The 25705-nt window shown below is 45.3% G+C and overlaps 1 protein-coding gene across 13 annotated transcripts in view; it reads left to right on the top strand.

Annotated features, from left to right (window-relative positions):
- Positions 1-25705, top strand: part of TANC1 (tetratricopeptide repeat, ankyrin repeat and coiled-coil containing 1) — a 232095-nt gene that overhangs the window by 121219 nt on the left and 85171 nt on the right. For 11 of the 13 annotated variants that reach the window (XM_045575603.1, XM_045575596.1, XM_045575594.1 and 8 more), the window contains one exon: positions 23063-23167. The exons of the other annotated variants lie outside the window; for them this stretch is intronic. In XM_045575603.1, coding sequence (XP_045431559.1) covers positions 23063-23167 — 105 coding nt within the window. The remainder of the gene's footprint in view (positions 1-23062; positions 23168-25705) is intronic. 13 annotated transcript variants of the gene reach the window in all.

Here is a 25705-nt window from a genome sequence, read left to right as displayed (position 1 = left end):
ACCCACCTCTCTTCACACCCTTACCTCATTCTTTGCACCCAGCTGGGAAGCTTGCTAGAAGCTTGGTTTTCTAGATGAGTCCAGGTTCTAAAAATTGTTGTGCCAGTGGCTTTACATTTTCCACTATGTACCAGGTAGTTGTTACCAGGTATCTCCAAGGTGGTCATTATTCTTGTATGTTAGGTGAGGACCGTAAGGCTCTGAGGTGTAATGCGACCCCGGTTCTGGGATTCCTGTCCTTACAGATGTAGATGCTGGTATGTTGACTACACTGTGCCATTCAGAAACAGGTTGGTCAGGCAGGGGCAGCAAGTTTGACCTTGAATATCTTGAATCTTGGTGGTTTCACATGCATTGCCCTCCAGGGAGGTGGAAGGATTTCAAGACAGGGCATCTGTGCCAAATGCTGTGAAGGTCAGGAACGATAAGGGATGGAAAGTGTTTGTTAGCTTTTGAAAATAGGGTAATTGATGACCTTAGAGTCAACAAACATTCCTGTCATTGACCAGGTGCTGAATAGTTTAGGCTTTGCAGGCCACAAGGTCTGTGTTTTAACTACTCAGCTCTGTGAACTACTCAGGGTCTGTGTTTTAAGTACTACTCAGATCTGTAGTGCAGATCAGCCGCAGACAATGCATAAACAACCACACATGGCTGTGTCCTGCTTACCCTTTCTCTCTAAAATAGGGGTGTCGAACTCAATCAGAGAAGGGGCCAAAATCTAAAATCCAGCCTAAATCGCGGGCCGAATGGCTTACTGAACAGTCATAAACTGTCATTGTGATGGAAACGCAGCAGAGTGCAGTGATGACAGCACGGTGCGGGCCACATTGCAAGGCCTGGCGGGACGGATTTGGCCCGCGGGCCTTGTGTTTGACACATGTGCTCTAAAACATGCAATGAGACAGGTTTGGCCTCTAGTCCTTCCTTGGTCAACCTGACTTAGAGGAAAGGAAATGAGGAGTAGAAACTTAGTAGTATTTATTCAGTGCTTACCATGCCCTCGACACATTAGATAAACATTTTAAGCCCTGGGGTATAGGTACCAGCCCCACTTAGAGTCAATGGAGAAACCCAAGAGTGTAGATGACGTGCTTGAAGGTTACACAGCCTGTTAATGACCGGCTGGGATTTGAACTTCAGTCTGCCTGACCCAGAGCCCCTGGGTCATTTCCACTTCACTCCACTGTCACCCAGAACAGCAACCTTACGTCAAGTCCCTCCCAAAAGTCACAGATGGCACTGAAGCCAGCAAGGTCTGCGTTCTTGCCATTGTTCTGTGACTCCAGTGATGCTGTGTTTTTTTGCTTCACCCTTGTTTTAGTCAGCTCGGACTGCCATGGCCAAGTACCCCACACTGGTGGGGCAACAACAGACATTTGTTGTCTACAGTTAGGAGCTAGAAGGCATGACAAGGTGTCGGCAGATTCAGTTTCTCCTAAGGCCCGTGTCCTTGCTTGCAGAAGACCATCTTCTCACAGTGTCCTCACATGGTCTCTCATCCCTGGTGTCTGGGTGTCCAAATTCCCACTTTAAGGAAGAGAAAAAGAGAAAGAACTCATGGACACAGATAACAGTGTACGGTGATTGTTGGGAGGGACGGGGGATGTGGGGGAGGTGGCACAGGGTACAGGAGGGTAAGTAGTGATGGGAAAAAATAATAAAGGGAAAACATTTCCTCTTTTACAGATACCACTCAAGTAAATTGAGTATTTTTTTTTTTAATACTCAATTTATATATAGGCTCAAGTTAGCTTTCCCCTCACGCTAGGTCCTTCTCATTAACCAGCCTCCGCTGTTTGAGAGCTCAAACTGCACAACACTGTTCAGAGCTGTAGACTATTAGGTGTCAGTGTCTTTATTCTGCTCACTGACTGTGAAGAAGCTCTTCTCCAGCACTGCTCAGCAAAATCACATGCTCACTGCTCCCTCATCACCTGCACCTCTTCGTTTCATTTTCCAGTTTCCTTGCATTATTATAGGGTCACTGGTTTTTAAGAGCTTGTTTAACACTAAAGATGTTAACCATTTCTCATGCATTGCAAATGAAATACCATGTTTTTGTTACTATTTTACTCTGGTGTTTTACTTTTTGGTTGTATCAAACTTGTGTATTAAATATAATCATATACTGGGTTGTTTTTTTTTATTAAATAAAAAAAGTAAAGATACCACTCAGAATTAGGGTCCATCCCCGTGGCCTCGTTTTAACTTATTCAACTTCTTTAACGGCTGCTTCTCCAAATACAATCACGTTCTGTGACACTGGGAGTTAGGGCATCAAATCTGAATTTGGGCAACAGTTCAGCCTGCCACAGCCTCCCTCTGTGAGGAGTGTCAAGACACTGGGAGCCTGAATTCCTCATGCAGAAGGCAGAGGGAATCTCCTATATGCGAAGGTGTCTCTTAGTTATCATTTGCACCTTGAGGGAACTTTTTAAAATAAACTTTTTATTTTAGAATAGTTTTAATTTCATAGAGAAGCTCCAGAGATCGTTGAGTTCCCAGAAACCACATTACCTAGTTCCCCCAGTTCTTACCTCATACATTAGTATGAACACGTTGTTACAAGTAATGAACATTATTAGCTGAAGTCCATGCTTCCCTGGCATTTCTTTAGTTCGTACCGAGTCTTACTCATTACATTTACTTGTCGTGTCCCCTTGGGCTCCCCTGGGCCGAGACAGTTTCTCAGACTTCGCTTGGTTATGATGACCTTGCAGTTTTGAGGCATAGCATACCATTCGGGTGTTTTGTAGGATGCCCCTCGGCTGGGGTTTCTGTTTTCCTCAGGGTTAGACTGGAGCTGTGGGTTTTGGGGGAGGAGGATCCCAGGCGAAAAGTGCCCTTCTCATCACATCGTGCTGATGGTACCCACTAGCAATGTGACTCAGTCCAGTTTATAATCACCTGGGTTACCTGACTGACCAGATAGTGGTCATTGGGTATCTCAGGGTAAATTATTAATTTTCCTTATGTCCCTGTCCATGCTGTGCTCCTGGGAGGGAAGTCACTGTGCGTAGCCCACCATGAAGGGTGGAGGGATGCTCCCCTCCTTGAGAGTGGACTATCTACGTACATTATTTGTAGTTTTTCTGCATGGGAGGTTTCTCTTCTTCCCCATTTACTTACTTATGCTAGTACCAGAGGCCCGGCACACGAAATCCGTGTGAGGTATGGTCCCTAGGCCTAGCCTGCGATCAGGGCCATCTTCCCCAGCTGCCCGCAGAAATAACTTCACCCTGAGAAACCCCACCCCACCCACTCCCAGTTCCCCACTCACCATCGGGTGATCGGTGCTTGATGGCCAGGAGAAGGGACTGAGAGGTGTGCTGTTCCCGCCTGATTGTTGGCGGGTGGCCATCAGGTGATCAGAGCCTGCCGGCCGGGGAGGGGGAACAAGAGGTGGTCAGTGCGCCTCATAGTGTCTGGTCCAGGGGTCATTCTGGTTGTTCTGCCATTAGGGTCAATTTGCATATTACCCTTTTGTTAACAGGATATCAGTATAGATTCGTAGGTAGATGAAATGGCAGTGTTATACTGTGAGGCACTGAGCCCTTGAGGTCCTTTTGTGGCATCCCCTCCATGCCCCCCTTTCCCCCAATGTTGCCTTCTTGGCTTCAAGTGAGGCTGATCAGCCTTTGCAGGGGCCTAGTATGTTGGAATTCTGTTAGGTCAAAGCCCAAAATGAGGGCGGAGTTGCTGCCTCGGCAGTTTAATTCTGCCAAATGGACTGTTAACCATGTGTGTTACCTGAAGCGCTAAAAGAAAAAGCATTTCTGGACATCACAGTGCTAATGGGCACAAGCATTGTTGTCTTGCTGGTAAAGAAACACACTTCAGGATTTAGTCTGAAATTAGCATTGAAGCAGCGCCACCGTGTGGTCACTGCTGGAGCGTCAGTGTGTGCTAGGGACAGTTTTTGTGGAATTCCATGACTGCTGACCTGCATGCTGTCTAGTAAAAAAAGTATTTTTAAGAAAGAAACAACAACATTGCAAAGTCTTAAAAGAGAAGCTGCCTCTGACTTTGCGTGTATACACACCTGGGTTCACATAAAAAGTAAACACTTTAAAGTTAAAATTTCCAGTTTATTTCTTTGGGCATATTAACTGTTAATTTTAATATGTGTCTTAAGGAAAGACTTTCCCCCTGATTATTCAAAACTGTTTAATAGCTGAGATGTAAAAGGGCAACGGGTTGAAATCCTGACCTTCTGGAGCTATTTTTCTTTGGCTGCAGGCAGGTTGAGGGCTTAATTTAATAGTTTCATTCTTCTCTGCCCAGATGTTTGAAGATGTGTTTGCAATCAGGCCTGAGATGTTTAAGCTCCTGTGGAAAGCAGCCAGGGAGCCCTCTAAAGCTCACTGTGATGTGTGGGAATGTGTGTCTGTGTTGTAGGGGGTGGGGTTGGTGAGGAGATGAGAAGCTCTCTGCCTTCCGGAATGTTTACATCCTGGGATCCTTTAATGTGGCCTGTGGTTGACCAAGGTGACTAACGGAGATTGCATATGACAGCCTGTTAGAGTTGGGGGGCGGGGGAAGCAGGTACTCTTTTTGTTGTAATCCATCAGTGTTGCCAGGAGTTCTAAACTTCATTTATTTTGATCCGCTGCTGAGAGGGCAGTGAGGTGAAATTGCAGTTTCTTGGGCAGACGAGAATAACTCGAAAAGATGCTGATGGCCCTTCCATTCCGTGGAAAGCCTTCTCTCTGTGTGTCCTGCGCCCGGGACATGAAGAGGTGAAGCGGTGCTGCTGAGAGGGTTGTGGCCGTCGGGGTCGCTTTCGGCGGTTCCGTGGTGGGAGGTGGCTCTGCCTGTGGCTCCTCAGCTGGCCCCTACTCAGTGGTGCCAAGGGTCACCTGTGTCACCTGAAAGGGCAGCCTGGCCTGTTCGTTTTTGAAAGAGATCAGGGCTGAGCCCAAAGCATCACTTTGCTGCTGCTCTCGTAGGCTCCTGATGTTTTCCAGATCATAGAAATCACGTGCTTTCAAGCGTGACCTCCTCACCAAAGGGCTCGGAGGAGGGTGTTGGCCTCAAGCTCGCAGCCTGACCTCTGCGGTGCCCCGACTCCCAGTCTCCGCAGAGCCTGTCATGGGGGCTCTGGGACGGGCTGAGGCTGCCGTGTGAGGCCTGACACCCGGGCCCTCGACCGTGCTCAGCGGGTGCCACTGCTCCTGACCTCAGGAAGGTGTCTGGGGCAGAGAGTTTGTTGGGGATGCTGGCAAGCATACAGCAATGGCAGTGAGTCAGAGGCTGTGGAAGGTTCTAGGATTCAGCTGAGGGACCAGAGTTGAGGGGGGTGGTGAGAAGGGGAACAGGCTGTAGACATTGATGAACTTGAGCTTTTTTTCCCTTTCCTTTTCTTTCTCTCTCTTTCTCTCCCTCTTTCTTTCTAGGATGAGAGGACCTTGAGCTCCTGAGTGGTTGGGAAGCGCGAGACTGACTGTAGACAGTGGAGCCACTGTTGTTAAAATGAGCATTTGATGTCTGAGAGCAGCAGCAGTTTGTGTACAGATGATCAGACTTTCAAATTACTGCTCAATGTGTTATAAGTAAAAATTTAAACCATGGCTTTCCACTCAAATGCAATTTATAAGTCTTACGGTTATACTTTTGAAATTAAACATTTAAAATGAATTTCACTTGAAGCTAAAAGTTAACATATTTCAAATAGGCATCAAAGCCAGGCAGTCCGATACTCCGTGTTACATTTTTAAAAACTAAAAATCCTCTCCTGGATACATTCTCTGCTGATGCCCCATGATGCAAAATTATTCCTAAATATAACACCATTTGTCAATATTTTGGGTTTGACTCATTTAATTTTCAGTCTTGCTGAGATCTAGAATACAGACCACCAGTATTCTAGATCAGCTCAGGTGAGGTGAGGTCAGGGCCAGTAATTCATGACTCCACTATGTTACCATATGGGGATTCTTGGCTTCAAGTAAAAGACAGTCAAATACTACATAATAGCTTCAACAAGAAAATAATTTACACTGAGTGGCCAGATTATTATGATCTCTGAATGCATAATAATCTGGCCACTCAGTATATATCCTGTATAATAAAAGGTTAATATGCAAATTATCCCCTCGACCAGAAGTTTGACCAGCAGGCAGGCCAGCCAACTGCCCATGTCCCCTCCCCCTGGCCAGGCTGGCTGGATCCCACCCATTGCATGAATTCATGCACCGGGCCTCTAATAGATATATATATTGAACGGCCAGATTACTATGCGTTTAGAGATCATCATAATCTGGCCACTCAGTGTATTTCTCTTTTGTTAACAGTCCAGGGTAGGTGGACTTCAAGGTGTCATCAGGGAGCCAGGCTTCTGTCTTGCTGCTCACCTCTGTCTTAGTCTCCTGGGGCCGCCATAGCACCCTGCACTGATGGGGTGGCTTCAAAAAGCAGAGGTTTGTTCTCTCTGCTTCCTGGAGGCCAGAGTCGGAAGTCAGGGTGTGAGCAGAGCTGTGCTCCCTCAGGAGGTGCTGGGGTGGATCTGTTCCCTGTCTCTTCTAGCTCCTGGGGGTTCCTGGCAACCCTTGGTTTGTGGCTGCCTCCCTCCATTCCTTCTGTCTTCACTCAGGACCTCTGGCTGTGTGATGTCTCATCTCCCTCTGCCTTTTGGCTTGAAAGTTCCTTGTGATGGCATTCCAGGCCCACCCGGACAGTCATCCAGGGTGAAGCTTTTATCTCAAGATCCTCAGTTAAATGCGCCTAGATCACTTTTCTGAACAAAGTAACAGTTACAGGTTCGAGGGTTTTGGTCCGGCGCACATCCTAGGGAGCCATCGTAAGCTACCGCACCCTCCTACCACAAGGGCACTGTGCGGCCCAGGATGATTGTTGGAGCACCAGCTAGCAGGCCACCATTTCCTGCCAGAGGAGGAAAGCGAGAACGGCGGAGCCTTCTTGGAATGCCCCCTAAGGCCCACTGTCCTCTCGCTGGCTGCATTTACTAGCGACGAAGGAGGCCAGAAAATGCAGTCTTTTATTCACATAACGCACTGTGCTGCTAAAGCATAATTTCTCAAAACGGCAAAAATAGGACATGCACATAGAAGAAGGTCATATGTCAACCATTTTATTTAGCTCATTAAGGAGGGACTGAGAGAGAGGTGAAGACTGGTTTAAATGAGGATTTGGAGTGCAGAGATTTGCATTCTCTGTCAGACAGAGTTCACGCGCATGGCTGTGGACAGGAATCGTTTGCATTGCTATCAGTTTTTTTGCAGTTTGCAGAGCTGTGAAACAATCCAGTTGACAGTCAGGTCCCCACACCTATGCAGTGAGACCAGCCTGGGGAGTCCGCATCACATTCATCACCCAGCAGCACCCGCTGAAGAGACACCCTGTAATTGTGTGTGTGTGTGTGTGTGTGTGTGTGTGTGTATGTTTGTTTGTTTTGTCTCTTTCGAAATGTTGGGTACTTTTCAAAAACAGAGACCAGTTAAAAATGAGGGCTCTTACCAAGATGGAGGGGATGGTCGGTGCTGGGCTGGCCTCTAGCTGTCTCTGCCTCTGGTGGGTCAGAGTCCTTTGCCCAGGGTGGAGGCTTCATACAGCGAGAGCGATGCCTCCCTGCACAGATGGGCCCCCTCCATGAGCCCCCCTTCTTTTTAATTAAGATTGTTCACTAAAGGCTTCTTGATTCACAGAGCTGTGAGCACTGACAGGTGCATGGAGTTGTGTGACCCCGCAGTGAAGTCCAGAGTAGTGCCTCATCCTGCCCCCTGGAGAGCAGTGCCCTCTGTCCATGCCTGTAATTTGCCTTTTCCAGAAGGTCACACTAGTACTTGGATTCATACAGTGTACAGCCTTTGGAGTGTGGCTTCTTTCACTGTGAATAATATGTTTGAAATTCATCATGTTGTGGTAGGCATCAGTACCTCTTTACTTTATTCCGTGGCATGGATACACCATGGTTTATCCATTCACCAGTTGAAGGACATTTGAGTAGCTTCGAGTTTTTGGTGATTATGAATAGAATTGCTATAAATATGTGCCTACAGGTCTTTTTGGTGACTATACAATTCCATTTCTCTTGGGCCAGTCCCCATTTGTGGCATTGCTTGGTCACAGGGTGTTTAATTTTATGTGGAAATGCCAGTTGTTTTCCAAAGTGGTTGAATGATTTTGCATTCCCACCAGCAATGGAGGGGTATTCCTGTTGCTCTGCACCTTCACCTGCAGTTTCTAATCATCAAAAATAGTTTTTCCTGCGTTTTATTGGTTCTGCTAAGTGTACAGTGGTAGCTGTTGTCTAACTGGGCCCTCTGAATAGACTCAGTGCAACCAAGTCAGGTTGTAACCAACACCAATGGCTAATCTTTTTTTTTTTTTTTTTTTTAATATATTTTATTGATTTTTTACAGAATGGAAGAGAGAGGGATAGAGAGTTAGAAACATTGATGAGAGAGAATCATCAATCAGCCGCCTCTTGCACACCCCCTGCTAGGGATGTGCCCTCAACCAAGGTACATGCTCTTGACCGGTATCGAACCCGGGACCCTTCAATCTGCAGGCCGACGTTCTATCCACTGAGCCAAACAGGTCCTGGCAATGGCTAATCTTTTGACGAAATGGGACAAATCCTCCTATTCAGAGCAACAATTTTTTATAGAAATTTCTCCATAGAAACTTTAGGATTCTGCATCTCGACCTTTCTTACCTTTCACTTTGACACCTGGGCACAGGTGCAGGTTGGCTTTCATGGAGTGACAGGGTGAGTGTCGTTGCAAGTGAGCGCGAGGATGAAGCGGAGGAACATTTCAGGTGTTTCCTCCTGATGGCCATCATTTCTGCGATGTGGGAGCTGAGGGTTCCTGAGTGGGTCACGTGTGGGGTGTGCGTGTGTGTGTGTGTGTGTGTGTGTGTGTGTGTGTAGCCGAGGTTCGGTTGAGGAGGATGGAGAGGTCTTGGCCACTGTGGAGAACGGAGGGAGAGCCGATGAGTGAGACCCAGTCTTGCTCCTATCCTGCCCTCTCCGGATGGTTAGGGAGGACTCATGGCGCACCGGCCAACAGGAGGGAACCTCTGAAACCAAGGCCTTTCTCTCCCACTCCTTCCCTTTTATTGCCCCAAATCTCCTGCCCTGGACAGAGAGAAGGAATGAGGTTACAACAGGATTCCATGGTAGCCACTGTGCGACATGAATACTTGAAAAATATTCCCAAATCAGGAAATCCTTTAGACATTATTCATTTACAGCAAGTAAGTTAAATGCATTGAAAAAGCAGAAGGGGACCTTTTCTTGTCAAAATTAATAACCACCTGAGTGCCCAGCACTGGTGAGCACTGTGAGGGAGCCAACAAGAGGCAGGCTTCTCTTCTCCATGCTGTCCTGCTTCCGTGGGAATGGGAAGGGGGTAACACTCTCTCCCCACCCCATCCCTGCGCACGCCCCGTGGGAGCACGTCAAAATCCCCCCCCCCCCCCATCCTCAGCCCAGCACAGGTCCTGCCTCTCCCCATCACTGCCGCTGACCTTTCCAAGTCGTGTGTCACTGGTGACTTCCTGTCTGATCTTCATACTTCCATGTAAGCTGCTGCAGAGAACGGACCGGGTGTGGTATGGCTAATACCAGCCAGGCCGACCCCGGTGTGCACCCGAATCCCTCAGTGCCCTGGCCTCGGGCCGAGAATTTCACTTCTAACGAGAGCTCAGCTGGGCTGTTGCTGCCGGCCTTGAGACCCCTCTCTGAGCGTCACTGGTCTGAACCCACAGGGAAAGAAAGTGCTCAGGGACCCCGCCTCGCTCATTTTGGAGTCCGTTCACTTGATCGTGGGGCTTAGGGCTCCTTTCCTGCTAGCGTGGAAAGCAGGAGGCCCTGCCCTAGTTCCCGAGAGACACGAAATTTCCATGTCCGGGAGGACTTGGATCTTCCAGCGACGTTTGTGGTTATTCATTTATGTTACTGTTTGGTTAATGATTCTTACCCACATAACGAAACCAAACTGCAGGTGTTAAATTCTTTACGGTAAATTATAATTACTACCAGAGTTAGAGGAGGTGAGCGCTGGAGATTTCTCCCCTATGAACTCACTCAGGTCTGAATGAAAACAAGTCTCGGACTGAGTTCCGCTCATACGTAGGTTTATTACCAGGTTGCTAACTAGTTCTGTATGTCTAGCAGAGTCCCAGCTCTGTCCCTTGCAGGGGTCGATGCTCTGTGAGCACCTTGCTTTCACCTGTAGCAAGTATGACAGCATTTTGTAGACAATGTACTAGTTTCCTATTGTTCCCCCAAGGCAGTGATCGGCAATCCTCTGCTCGCGAGTCACATGCGGCTCTTCGGCCCCCTTGAGTGTGGCTCTTCCACAAAATATCACATGCGGGTGCGCACGTACAGTGCGATTAAAGCTTTGTAGCCCATGTGCAGAAGTCGATTTTCCAGCCTGGGTGAGTCTATTTTGAAGAAGTGGCGTTAGAACACTCAAGATGCCAAAAAGCCACATGTGGCTCGTGAGCCGTGGTTTGCCGACCACTGCCCTAAGACATTGCAATGTATGTATCAGCTCAGCACAAACTTATCTCACGTTCCGAGGTGAGAAGCCAGCACAGCATGGCATAGCCGGGTGGGACTTGGCTCTGGATGAGCTGAAGATGCACAGGGCTGTTTCCTTGATGGAGGCTCGTTCAGGTTGGCAGAATTCAGTGCCAGGCGGCTGTAGGATTGAGGTCCCCATTTCCTCGCTGGCTCTGGGCTGGGGATTGTTGTTGGCTTCTGGAAGCTGGCTTCAGTCCTGCGCTGTGGCCACCTTGCTTCGGCTTCCAGGCCAGCAACCTGTCAGGTCCAGAAGGGCTAGGTCCTTTGTCCAGGACCACCTGCTCCCTCCCCCTCCGCCTCATCTCATGTTCCTTGGGTGTGGATGAGGTCACAGTAGAAGTAATAACTCAGATTACACTAACTTGCTACTTCCTCTTCTTACACAAGGCACTTGCAAATGGGTTTTTGGACATTTCTGGAAGTGTGTGTCACAGTGTGGTCATGAGATGAAGACTGACCTTCACTCTTGCTCTTCCTGCTTTTGAGGGTTTCTGTGATTATTTGGGGCCACCCAGTAACCCAGGGGACTCTATAGTTGAAGGCCAGCTGATTAGAAACTTACTTCTTATCCATCTGCAGAGCCCCGCACAGCAGCCCCCAGAGTATGTTTGATTCAGTAACGAGGAGATGGGCACTTTGGGGTGACATCTTTGGAGTTCTGCCCACCACAGACTAAATTCCTGCATCCCACTATTTTGCAGCTGGAGCCCAACCATTCTCTGGCACCATTTTCCTACCAAATCTAGGGTACCTTTCCGAGGGCCTGCTAGTTCTTCATACTGGGGTCAGCAAGGACCAGAGCGCATCTGTGGTATTTCTAGTCCGTCCTCTTACTGCAAGTATCATAAATTTCTCTACCGGAAATAGACTTCCAACTACTATTGCACTCATGAACAAAGTCAGAAATCCAGCCGGTGTGCACATCCACTTCTAACCCCACGTGTGCCCCTTAGCGTATCCCTGGTGTTGGCTGGTGACAAGGATGGTTCCCTGACTGACTTGCTGTGGACTCTGGATTAAAAGCTAGTGAACGGCTCCTGGAGCCTGTATTCCAGATCAAGACAATGAATTGCCTGTAGGTGATAGAGTAAAGCCAACTGAGACACATTTATGTCACACTGTGTGTGTTGAATTGTTTTGAAATAAAATTCAAACGAGGCAATAAAGATTCTTGTCCCCTCAGCAGAGGTCCTCAGAATCTCACCTTGTGCCTGGCTCGCAGTGGGCTTGCAACAGATATCAGAGTAAATGAAGTGAACGAACACATTTCTGTGCTTTACTACATACTGAAATTGCATACAGTCTATAACAGTAGTCCCATCAAGCTGCCCTGGAAGGAAGTAGAAACGTCACTTGGATTATTGTTGAGCGAGGAGTGCATTGTACTCACGATGCTTTAAACACACACCCTGCAAACAGACTTGAAAATCTTTGCCAACGTCTGTCTTCATGGCGCCTGCCGGAAGGAGCCCACTGAGCCAAACCGGTTTTGGCATGAGCATGGCTGCGTTTTGATTCACTGCTTTCCCGCTAGATTTAAGCACCTTTTGATAATGGATGTTTGTGTACATCCGCCCATCAGCCGATGACCCATTTCTCTCCTCTCACCGCCATGTTTTCATTTCTTCTTCCCTAGAATTGCGTTCTAAATTTCCCAGACCCACTGGTCCTTGCGTGTGGATGAAGTCACATTAGCAGTAATAACCCAGGTTGCACAGACTTGCAGCCCTCCTCTCCTCCCTCAAGGCCCCAGGCCCTTGTTAAAGAAGTTTCTGGGTGTCCCCAGGGGTTATAGCACCTGTGCTCAGGATGAAGGTGGCTGTGGCCACTGCTGGTGCACTTCTCTCCTGGAGCCCTGGCCCCATCAGCTCCCAGTGCCCCGTGTGCATGTGTTGGGAGCCTGCCCGTGGCCCTTTGTCACTCCCTGGAGGAAAGCCCTCTCAGTCAGCGTTTTAGGTTTTACTTACTGCCCCTCCCCTGTTCCCATAGGAGAAATCCAAGTGATGGACAGACAGCACACTGTGCTTGGAAGTCCTCCTCTCGAGTTGAGAAGTTTGACTGGGTCCATTCAGCGTCTTGCTCCTTCCCTCATAGAGAAACCTCTTACGAGGCTCTCACCCTTCATATAAACCCACGTTTGTGGGCAGCCCCACCTGGTCACCCACAGGCTTCCACTCGGATGGGACACAGCGGCGGTGAGGGTGGGGTGGGGTGGGGGGTGGTGTTGTCAGCCCAGGTCTTGTCTTACAGAGCGTTAAGTTTCCCCTCTTTACAGTTCCAACTTCTGTCTCCTCCTTTCTTCCCCCCAATACTTTATGGGGTATATGAGGGAGAGGGGCCCAACTTTAGAAGCCTAGGTATCGTGCTCTTTAAAAACCCAAGCCTGGGTTCTGCCAGTGTACCGGAGTTCTCCATTTGGAAATGGCTATTGAGGGACATTTGCGCTGGTGATAACCGTTCCCCGCTCCCCGAAGGCCTCTTACTCATCTCCTTTTCCTTTTTCTCTCCTTGTTGTGAGCATTTCCCGGTGTGAAATGAAAACCTAGACCAGATAAAATTGACAGGAACCTTCACTGGGAAAGGTCAAGATGCTAAAAAACAACAACAACAACAACAAAAAACCTCTAAAATGATTGATACCACACAGGATCGTTTTTCACAGCCTCCAGATGTTGTGAGAAATGTAAGATCTGTTTTAAATGCAATAAATAGCCTCAGGTGAGCTCGTCCCAAATACTGCTTTCGTATATATAATTATTTTAAACTAAAACACTCAGGAATGAAAAAGACCCCCTTCCCTTCTGTCTCTCACTGCCCGAAGATAAAGCCCAGTTTGGTTTATTTCTCCTTATATGGCAGTTTCTAAGCAGCAAAACAGTCAGTTGTGTGATTAAAATGTCAAAAAGAGTAGGAAAGCTGGCTGCTGGGTAAAGAATGTTTACACAAAGGCTGGAGACTGAATGGGGAGAATACGGTGCCTCACAGGTTGTGGATGAAGTGATTAAGGGGGGGAGGCCGTGCCTCCTCCCCCCCAGACTGACAGGCCATCCCTGCACAATGGAAGGAGCTGGCAGAAGCTCTTGGCATGCAAGCTGCACAAATGGGTATCTGTTCAACCTTTTGAGCACATTTTTTGTTTCTCTTCATCTTACGAGCGCTTTAACTTTGAGAGCCTGCTTCCGCAGAATCACACAGCAGAGAACTGGAGGTAGGGGTGGGGAAGGGGGGGTGGAGAATGAGGGAACTGAGATGAGGAAAGGGATCCAGAGGTGCAATGAGATGGATTTAATTTATGCTCAAGAATGATCCCCATTTACCTCAAACCTTGTGAACTGGTCAAGCTGGTGCTCCAGCCGTAGCCCTAGACCCTGCTTGGACCCTGATGGGAGAAGGGGTCTTCCTTAGAGGCCCCGCCCTGTCAGCTGCCCGGGAGGGATGGGAGGTGCAGCAGTGTGCAGGGCAGCCTGAGCTCCTGGATGAGCTGACTTTCAAGCTAATACCTGACAGTCTTCCTTCCTTTTTAAGAGCCTCTTGCCTTAAAACATAGTTGTAGCCAGAATACCATGCTGTTGGGGTAATGATTATGTGGTTTTGCATTCTGATCAACCTGGGGGAGATTAACCTGATAGTGCCTGGTTTATGTGAAGGGGGGAATTATTTTACTTTAAGGTAGAGCTCCTGCTAGGGAATGTTGAGCATTTCATTTTAAACAGGAAGCTCTGTGAGGAAAGACACTGGCAGTGGTTCGCCTGAGACAGGGGGTGTTGGGGAGATGCATTGCTCAGTTTTGATCACTGTTGAGTGAACCGCACTTAGCACAGCCAGTGGTGAATCTTGAGGAGGGGCGGTGAAGAGAACAGACAAGAGAATATAGGTGGGGCCATGTAGGATACCGTTCTCAATGGAGAGGCAGTGCCATAGCCTATAAGCTGAGTCTTTTATAGTCAGATCCCAGTAGGCAAAGCAAGGGCGTGGTCAAGAAGTTTACAGTGTTCTTGCAGTTTCAAATCTACTTAATTACATGCACCTGAGAACTCTACAAGCTTTGTTTTGGCAGCACTTGCTGCACTTCCTGCAGCCCACATCACTCAGCCACCTGGGACCACAAGTTTGGACCATAAGGTCAAGCTTACAGCCAATTGTGCCAGGAGGCTTTGCTCTCCAAGTTGGGACCTGCACATGGCTTTGCCATGCGAAGACTGTGCCCTCTCATTAGTCCAAGGCTTGAACCTGTACAAATGCTGTAGCCGCTCTCTACATCTCCCCCTTTTTTGTTTTTAATCACTTCTATTTACATTATTCATCACAATCACTTGGACTTACAAGAATTATTCCAAAACTAGGAATTGTCCAAAACTTTAAGCTACTACAATAAACATAAAAGTGAAAGCTTGCTTCTGTTTACTTGACATCAAAAGCGTTAAGCAACACAGCATAACCAAAACATCAAGAACAAAACTGGTTATTAACAAAACAACAACAAAACAATGTCAATGAACACAGCAACAAGAGAGAAACTAAACCACAGATACGTTAACATTTTTAGGACTATTTCCACAAAATGAAAGTTTTTTTCTTTCTTTTCTTTTTTTTTTTTTTTGCTGCTGGTATATATCCACTCAGAGTCCTCAGACTTGGCTGCTCAAGACTTTACAGAAGACTGACAGCTAACCAATGCTAGCATAGCCAGATATGGCTGAAGGAGTTGCTTCCACTCCCCGCTTTTCTACCATTTGCTGGGCCTCAGTCATTAACTTATTCAGCTGACCCCATGTTGGCACCTCAGCTCCTTGTATAGCCTTTTGTTATCTTCCTTCACATCACTATCATCAGGGCAACTCTCAGTCTTTTGAAGGGAGGGACAAGGAGCTTCTCTGGGTCCACCATGGTGATGCACAAAACACTCTGGCACCCAAATCGTCTGCGCTGCTCCCTCTGGAAAGATACAAACATAACTACTGCTCCACATCATCACTGGATCTGGTCTAAACCATTGTCCAAAAGATACTTCTTTTAGAATAGATCTTTGTGTCGCCTCAGGGCCTTGAGATGTCACAAAACAATCAGTTAACTTATTTTCCATCTTCTGTTCTTCTACTTAATCTAGATCTTCTTGGACAAAAATTGAAGAAATCTAAGAATTTGACTGTGCTTCTTAGAGCATTGTTTTAGAGATCCCTTTCCTGGGACCCTGAATTTCCCATGTTTTACACCCAGCTGCTACCAAACCTTGCTCCCTACCTTACTTTAGCTTCCTGCAGATGCTTCACTGGCGCGTCCTTTCACCTGACAATTATAATTCCCCTGTTCCCAGGCCCCACATTGGATGCCATATGAACTGCACTCAGCACGGCCAGTGGTGAACCTGCGGAGGGGTGGAAAAGGATTAAAGAAAACAGACAACAGAATTTAGGTGGGGCTAGGTGGGGCACTGTTCTCAGATGAAGAGACAGTGCCACAGCCTGTAAGCCAAGTCTTTATAGTCAGATCCCAGGAGGCAAAGCAAGGGTGTGGTCAAGATGTTTACAATGTTCTCGCGAGTTTCGAATCTACGTAATTTCATGCATCTGAGAACTCTATCAAGCTCTTTGGCAGCATTTGCCCTCTCATTAGTCTGAGGCTTGAACCTGTCCAATGCTGCAGCTGCTCTCCACAGTTGAGCACTTCACTAGGAATGTGGCCACTTCATTTAGGGGGAGTTTTTCATCTCCGTGGTATAGAAATAATTGTCATTGCGGTTTAATAGGTGACAGTTGAAGTGTAAGATGAGTGCCTCCTGATGACAGTGGCCTCCACTTGTCCCAATTCTGAGGTCACTCTGCTTACCTGACCACTCCAGGGACTCTTGTTAGTAGCCCCTCATGGAGTGGATACAGTAGTTCGTCTCATTCTGGGGAACATTCCTCCTGTTTTCTGTGATTCCTCAGAGTTCCTTTTCTAAAGTGTTTTGGTGGCTGTCTTTAAGGGTGGTAGGGTCTTGCCTGGACTGTCTGGTGATCCTAGTCTATATGTACTAGTAAGTGTGAGGCACTAAAATGCTGATTGAAAAGGGCAGGGGTATATTGAGTGCATGCTATAGGTAGAGTAATTGACTGGTCAGGGACTTGCCATTTTTTTTATTTTTCATTTTTTTTAGAGAGAGAAACAAGTTTTCTATTTATTTATGCATTTGTTGGTTGATTACTTTTTAAGTTTTATTTTTATTTTTTGTGTCCATGGGCTATGCATGCATGTAAGTTCTTTGATTAGTCTCTGCCCACCCCTGGCTGCCCCCTCACCTTCCCTCTGAGATCTGTTATTCTGCTCCATGCTTCCATGTCACTGGGCGTATTTGTTCATCAGTTTATTTTGTTCATTTGACTCCACATATCAGTTCAACCATGTGATATTTGTCTTCTTTGACTGGCTTATTTCATTTAGCATAATAATCTCCAGGTTCATCCATGCTATCTCAAAGGATAAGAGATCCTTCTTTTTCTACTGCTGCCTAGTATTCTATTATGTAAATGTACCATAGCTTTTTCATCCATTCATCTCTTGATTGGCAGTTGGGCTGTTTCCAAATCTTAGCTATTGTAAATAACACTGCTATGAACATAAGGGTGCATATGTTTTTTGGTTTTTTTTTTTCTGATTGGTTTCAGGATTCTTAGGATATTTTCCCAGAAGTTGGATCACTGCGTCAAGCTGCAGTTCCATCTTCTATTTTTTTAGGAATCTCGATACTGTTTTTCACAGTGGCTGCACCAGTCACATTCCCACATCCCAGCAGTGTATTAGGGTTCCCTTTATCCCACATCCTCGCCAAAACTTGCTTTTTGTTGGATTATTGATGGTAGCCAGTTGATGACTGATGTGAGTGATATCTCATTGTGGTTTTATTTGCATCTCTCTGATGGTTAGTGACGTTGAGCTTTTTTTTTATGTGGCTCTTGGCCATCTGCATGTTTTATTTGGAGAAGCGTCTATTGAGGTCTCTTGCCCACTTTTTAATTGGATTGTTTGTCTTCCTTTTGTTGAATTTTGTGAGTTCTTTATATATTTTTTAAATTAACCCCTTATTAGACATATCACTGGCAAATACGTTTTCTCATACAGTGAATTTTAGTTTTGAGGATGGTTTATTTTGCTGTACAGAAACTTTTTAGTTTGATGTAGTCCTAATTGTTTATTTTTTCCTTTGTTTCTTTTGCCCTAGCAGGTGTATTGGTGAAAATTCTGCTACATGAGATGTCTGAGATTTTATTTTATTAGTCTCTGTCATTTATTTTTGCTCTGATCTTTAGGCCTGTAATACTGTGAACTTCTTGCTCAGGACTAATTTTTGCTGTGTCCCATAAAATAGTCCTTTTGTTGTATGTTTGTTTTCATTTGTTTACAGGAAGTTTTTAATTTCATCCTCGATCTTAATTGGTAATTCACACTTTTTAGCTTCTATATGTTTAAATGTCGTTGAGTGTTTTCATTATAGCTGATTTCTAGCTACATGTTCATGTGATCTAAGAAGATACTTGATATGATTTCAGTCTTCTTGAACTTGTACAGACTTATTCTGTGACCTAACATGTGGTCTGTCTTTGAGAATATTCCATGTGTACTTAAGAAGAATGTATATTCTGCAGCTTTGGGATGAAGTGTTCTGTGAATATCAATTAAATCCATCTTATCTAGTGTATTGTTTAAGGGTGCTGTTTCTTTGTTGATTCATTGGGTGATTCATCTATGTGCCTTGTCCAAAGATCAAACCGGAAACCTTGGTGTATCTGGGCAATGCTGTAACCAACTAGCTACCTCGCCAGGATAGGACCCATCATTTCTTGGCTTGTCCCCAACTGTGATTATTTATAGATGTTTTCTCGTTGAGTTTCCCCAGAGAGAAAAATCCTTTAGTTTCTTCTTACCACAGTGGGCTAGCTTGTTGTTGGTGTTTTTATAACTAAGAGGGAGCATGTGTCCACATTGTATCCACCAATCTGCATGTAGAATTTTTTCTTCATCTGTTATTTAGTGTAGCACTCAAGAGTTCAGCTCTTGAGTTTCCATTGTCTTAGTTTTCAACCTTTTCAGAAAAAACTCAGTATCCAGGATGAGGGGAGGGATGCTCCTGGTTTGGGGCGGGGGGGTGAGATCATAAATAAATTTTCAACCCATTGTCCTGTGTTTGACCCCACCTGTGCCCCTGCCTTCAGAGATGTCTCCTGACTAAAACTGAGTTCTCCTGTCTCCCTCCCAGCACTTACCTTTTCTAGTCGGCTCCACCCACTGCTCCTTGACAGTCTGTTTCCAACTTTTCAAAAGTTTGGTTTCCTGCCTGTGGTTATCCCCTTTCTCCATTGGTAGCTCTCAAATCCCTTTACTGCAACTTTAATGATATTTTAAAAGGGAGTGAAAGCAAAGAGGATTCATCTGCTATGTTTAAAGGAAAGTACACACAAATTCTCTAATGAGCAATTGAGAGGGGGATGAATAAAGCTCTATAGTTATAAACTACCTTGTTTTATAGTGTTTGAGGCCCTGCTTTTTGTAAAAAGCTACTTAAATAAAAGGACCATGTTGGAGAGCCGTTGTTTATATTCACCTCATAATACTTCAAATCTAGTAAAAGTTAGAAGTGATCAGAGACAAGTAAGCATGACTGTTCAGTCAAGGTCCATGGACAATTGGATGGTGGGAGGTTTCACTGCCCTGGTCTTTTCTATAAATGCATATTTAATCTGGATTTCCTACTCTTATAAGTGCTAAGGGGGATTTAATATGTGGGCTTCACACCTGCACAGACCCCAAAACTTTTGTATTTCTGCTTTGCCGTGCCTGGGCCATGTGCAGATAATCTGGTTTGAGCCTCAACTTCCTGAACTAAAAATGGGGGAAATAGTGCTTTTCTCCCAAAGTTATTAGGATTGAATGAATTAATATTTGCAAGCGCTTAGTCTTGTATGACCACCGAAGACACATCTTATTTACTTTGGTATATTCCAGGTCTCCTTTTGTATCTAGCATTACTGCTCACTGTGGTCAGCCTACAGGCTATTTCACCAGTAACAGTCATGTTGAAATCATGAGATATTATCGGGTCTAGTAATGATTAATGTCGTTTTTTAACATTCGTTTAAAATCTTGCTTGGCATTGACTTGTATTGACATAACCTTCAAACTCGTGGTATCTACAGAACGTGTGAAGTGCAATTAACAAGTTTTGCTTGAAAAAGTTTGTGTTTGGTTTGGTTTTTGTTGCAAGACTAGGGCTAAGAAGATGGTGGATGAAGAGCATATTCGGCACTGCATGCTTTACGAGTTCCAATTAGGAAGAAAAGCAAGTGAGGCTGCAAAAAACATCTGTAGTGCTCTTGGTCAAGATGCAGTTAGCGCCAGAAAATGCCAGTGTTGGTTTGAGAAATTTCGCGAGGGAAATTTTTCGTTAGATGACAAGAGTGGTCGAGGCCGTGTGTCCAATTTTGATCAAGAAGCTCTTCAAGCTCTTTTGGTGCAAAATCCTCAAATGACCCAACAAGAGCTTGCGACAACTTTAAATTGTTCACAAAAAACAATTTCCAACCAATTGCGTGCACTTGGCAAAGTCCAAAAGTTTGGAAAATGGGTTCCTCATGAGTTGACCGACAACAACCGTAATCAAAGAGTCACAATTTGCAGTTCGCTCCTCTCTTGTCAAAACCGTTTGCTGTTTTTAGAGCAAATTGTTACCGGAGATGAACAATGGGTGCTGTATGTTAATTTGAAAAGGCGGCCTCAATGGTTGGACAAAAATGAGGCTCCGCAGCCCACGCCAAAACCTGACTTGCATGCGAAAAAAGTGATGTTGTGTGTTTGGTGGAATTTTAAAGGAATTCTTCATTATGAACTTTTACCATCTAACCAAACCATTACAAGTGCAGTGTATAGTGCCCAATTGGAAAGGTTAGCCCAAGCTTTAAGAGAAAAAGAACCCGCGCTGATTAATCGGAAGGGTGTAATTCTTCACCACGATAACGCACGACCGCATACTGCAAGAATCACTGCTGAAAAACTGCGCCAGTTGGAATGGGAAGTTCTCCCTCAACCTGCATATTCTCCTGATATTGCCCCTTCCGATTACCATTTGTTTCGTTCTTTGCAAAACTTTCTTCTTGGGAAAAAATTTAATAATGAAGAATGCCTCAAAAATGCATTGACCGAATTTTTTGCATCAAAATCACAAGAATTTTACAACAGCGGGATTAAAATGCTTCCTGAGCGTTGGGCACAAGTAGTAGAAAACAACGGCAACTATATTGTTGATTAAATTTTGTTGTATTGTTTAAATAAATTCGATTTAAAAAAAGTATTAGAAAACGACATTAATTATTACTAGACCTAATACAATAAGATGTGATGAGGAGGGCATGCCACCCGGTGGTGTCTTCCAAAATCCTATAACCCAAATCTAATCACAAGGAAACATCAGACAAATCCAAATCCAGGGAAATAGAATAAAACACCAACCAGTAGGCTTCAAAATAGTCACGGTCATGAGAAACAAGGCAAGACAGGAATTGCCAGGAAGAGAAAGGGGTGGGGATTGGGGGGAGAGACAGGATGACTAAATGCAACAGAATGCAGAGGAATCTCAGATTGAATCCTGGAGGAGAGAAAGGTTTCCGAATCGAGGGTGTCCAAAGTTGGAAATAATATCCCTATTTGTCTAGTACCATGCTACCATGCACTTCTTTGATAATGTAGCTTTTTGTTTATTTGTTAAGATGTGGTGCATTATATAGCTGTCTGGGCATTGGGTTATTTTTTATGGTAGTAGAGATGCTTTTGCAGGAAACCTTTAGATGGCAGCATCTCTCACCATAAACGTCGTTCTGAACAGAATTCCTCAGATGTATAAGATGTTTGACACAGGAGGATGCTCAGAATTAGGCTGACTCATCCCTCCAGTGTGTGGTGAGGGAGTTGAGGCCCTCAGAGGGTCATGGCTCAGGGCTGAGCCACTGGGAAAACTGTGGACCCCTGTCTGGCCCTCTTCCCGCCACCCTTCCTCTTAACCTGTGTGAGATGTTTCCTGGCTCTGTGGCTTTGTTAAAAGCCCACGTTCAGCATCAGGCAACCAAGAAAATGAGAGCCCAGTAGGATTTGGGACCAAAATGTCATATGATGTTTCAAATGAGCAGACAAAATAGGTAATCTTTTTTGGAGGTAAGCAGATTTATTTAGATATAATTCTCATAACATTCAATTTACTCATTTAAAGTGTACACTACAGCAATTTCTAGCAGTCTCAGGTTGTGCAATCATCAGCACACTCTAGTTTTAGAACTTTTTTATCACTCTAGAAAGAAGTCCCATACCCGTAAGCCATCACCCCATAAGTCTGTGCATTCCCAGCCTCTGTCAACAATTCGTATTTTGTCTCTTATTAATTTGTCTCTTTCGGACACTCATATGAATGCGGTCATATAGTATGTGGTCTTTGGTAACTGGCTCTTTTCAGTTAGCACAGTGCTTTCAGGTTTCACCCATGTTGTGGCATGCCTGAATCAGAACTCCATTCCTTTTTGTTGCCCAATAATATTCCAGTGTGTGGATATATAACATCTTGTCATCAGTTGATGGACATTTAGCTGTTATGAATAATGCAAGTAGGAACATTCACGCACCAATTTTTGTGGGAACGTACATTCACATAGAAGTGGAATTGCTGGGTCAGTTGGTAACTTTGTTTAACCCTTTTGAGGAACTGCCAAACTGTTTTCCAGAGTGGCTGCTGTGCATTGCCCTAGCAATGCGAGAGGGTTCCATTCAGTTTTCGTAATAATTCCAGATTTCCCGTTAAGTTGGGGTTGCGGGAGAAGTGAGAGATTTGACTCTGAAGCTCTCTCGTATCTCTGACTCGCACGCCGGACTCACTGCTGCGCCTTTGTGCAGGCAGCCGTGTCAGCTGCCAAGAAAGCAGTCGTCTTCTCTGCCCACACAGTTGCCCTCCGTCACAGCCTGATAAAATGCCTGCATTCTGAGGCTGCTCGGAGTGTGTTGATATTACAGGCTGGCTGTTTGCAATCCCTGCCTCCAGACTTTGGAGCGACCAAGCCACCCAATCATCTTAGTCCCAGTTGGAGAAAAATTCCAAAGATAAAGTCCTTCGCCACAAGCCGTCCAGGTTCGAACATGTCAAAATCACTTACTTGACACACACCGAGGACAGCTGTAGGGACTTCAGCGCAGAAGAGCAGCTTGGTTTCTGTCCAAGTTTACATTCTCAAAACTGACCTTACCCACTTCTTCTTTGGCAGGCAGGCTGGACATTCCCGTGTCTGTACTGAGATGACTGAGAGTGTGTGTGTGTGTGTGTGTGTGTGTGTGTGTGTGTGTGTGTGTGTGTGTCTGCCTGCTCGCGCGCTGAGGGGAGGGAAGAGGGCTGGCTCTTCCTTTAGGCATGTTTGGGTCCTGGTGAGGACACACACTACACATGCTGAGCTTTGCATCTGGAAAAAATTAGCCACACTCAGATCTTTCCCACTACAGGTCCCGTCAGGAAGCCCAAGTATGTGGAAAGCCCCAGAGTGCCTGGAGATGCAGTTATAATCCCGTTCAGAGATGTGTCCCAGCCAACAGAGCCTAATGAGAATGGTAAGAATCTGTTTTCAATGATCCTTCCCCCTTCCCAGTCGCCTCTCCCCCAGAAGATTGTATGTAAGTCCTTTTCATTTCTGAGTGAAACTTGAGTGCCTCTTGCAGGAATGCTTTTGCTAAACTCAATGTGTTAGGGAGGTCCCCCCGCCCCCCTCAGTTAGTTACAGAGGTCTGTTCAACTAATGTGCATTCTTGGAATTATGTGCATAGTGTAGGACTAGCTGAGTGAGTACATATGCATTGTTGAAGGCTTCACCTCTTATTTCCTCTCAAGTTTGACCTCTCCGGCATGGGGGGAATATGAAAAAGCAGCCACGAGACTGCTCCCAAGCCTTTGTTTTGTTTTTTAGTACTCCATCGTTTTAGAATATTCAACAACAGGCTTTCACTGGAAAGTTGAAACGTTAGCTGCATGAAGCTTCTAATAACTAGCTTACTTAAACCATCTGGCAGATTTTGAAAGCTTATTTCTCAACATCTAAAGTTTTTCTTTAGGGGAATATGGAAGGAGGGCAGAAAACAACACACACACACACACCCAAAAAACCCAGACTCATTGAAAACTTTTCAAAAAGACATTTTATATTTTGCTTTCCCCCTTATATCTGGAAATATGTGTAACAGGCATTACAAAGTTATAGCATTTCATAGATGTATTAGTAGTCCTTTATTTAAAAAAAAATCAATTTAAGAATTTATCCCTTTGTTCCTTTCCTGGGATAGTGGGTTGCCCAACTGACAATGCTTTGGTCTTTAATTTTTGTTTTTTATTTACATCCTATTTCCCTAAATAAACATGTTAAGGAATCCTGGCCTACATAGGGAACCTGTTTTACCCTCAATGTGGGCACAAGCTCATGTAGAAATGCTGAAAGAGACTGAAAAACACATCCATATTTGCACTTAGAAATGTCTGGCACCCTGCTCTCCTGGGTTGTGGGGTGTGGGCATACAGCCCCTTTGTGTGCTAACCACCAGGTGTGTATTCTGTGTTTCTGCATTTTGCATGGTGGGAAGTGAGTAGGAACATGGAGTGGGGTGGTAGTGCTGAAAATAAAGCTAAAAATGAATTGAGAGAGGAGGGATTAGCGAAATATGAAAATTGGGAAGAGGAGTTTGGGATGGATGGTGGATGTGATAGGATCCAGGAGCTGGGCACGTGGGACAGGGAAGAGGAGATGGTGTGTGTGGCTTAGCATGAGAAATTCCACCCTTTTTCCTCTGGCCATGCACCCAGACATTAGGCTTAGGTAGAGGGCTCACACTAGGATTTGTGCTGAGGGATATGCAGGGTGTGCGGTGATGAAGACGAGAGAGTCCACGGTGGTATCTGGTTAGGATGGCCATCTGACATACATGGGGACCCTCTTTGTTGTGAATTCATATGTGCAGGGTGTCCGAGTGTTGTTCTGTTCTCTCATTTATGTTCTGAGTGTTGAATGGAAAAATAAAACACTGTTCCTCTAAAGTAAGTATCAGTCATCTTCCCATTTCAGAATAAGCCTGCCACCTTTTGCCTTCATTCCCACCCTCAAAGTCTTTGTAATCCTGGGTGGTTATGTCCCTGGCATTCTGGCTGGCCTAGCCTCCATTATATAACCTCTTCCTCCCTGATGGAGAGTATTGTTGAGTTCCTGTCTAGAGTTAATGACTTCTGCTAGAGTGAGAATGGGAGAGAAATTTAGGATTTTCATTGGGCAAAGAAAAAGTTTATAAATAGCTTCCATTGTCAACTTCCCTCCTCTTGCTTAAGGCGGAATTGGCTGTCTTTCTCGGGCTGAGGAGGCATTCTTATGCTTGTCCGCCAGTTGAGCTGAATTCAAGGGCAGTGATTGATATTGCTGTAGTTTTCATGAGCACTCACTGCTAAGACTTAAGCTCTTGGATTTGACATCAGTTTGCAGAGGATCTGAAATTATGACATACCTGGGCTTTGAATAAGGACAAGAAGTTTCCAGAAGTTTTGCATAGAATTAAAAAACAGGGTACATTTTCTCTTTTTTAGGTGTCTGGAAAAGGGTGTTGTTCGTGTGTGTGGGCACATGGTCATTGTGTGAGTTAGTCATAGTATTGGTGGAAGACCATGCAGAGTTATCTGTTAGATGAGGAGGAGGTGGTTGCCTAACAGAATCCAAGTTGACAAAGAGCCAAGGATGCTGTGTTTTGTAATTCCTGTGGAATCCTTTAAATTTCAATGGAATTAAGTTTGACATACTAACATGTACATTTTATGTCCAGGTCATTGAACCTACCAGAGAGGCTGGGCTGAATTAAAGCTAATTGAGTTTGACCCACGCATGTACAGATCCAGTTCTAGGGTTTCATGTCATCACTTAAGTTTTAGTTTAAAACTTGGGCTTATGTTTTCTATATTGCCTTTGGGCTTTTTTAAAAAAAAATCTCTAGGACATTTTTCCAGGTGCTGTCAATAATAGCATCTTAGTCTTCACCAGACTAACAGACTCTATGAAAATAGCTCCTAGCAAAGTGCTTTCAAATTTTCTCATAGTCTCATGAAATAGCTTCCTAAATGTT

This window comes from Pipistrellus kuhlii, unplaced genomic scaffold (genome assembly GCF_014108245.1).
Source record: "Pipistrellus kuhlii isolate mPipKuh1 unplaced genomic scaffold, mPipKuh1.p scaffold_m20_p_7, whole genome shotgun sequence".
NCBI classification, from domain to species: domain Eukaryota; kingdom Metazoa; phylum Chordata; class Mammalia; order Chiroptera; family Vespertilionidae; genus Pipistrellus; species Pipistrellus kuhlii.
This window is presented reverse-complemented; position numbering and strand designations above follow the sequence as displayed.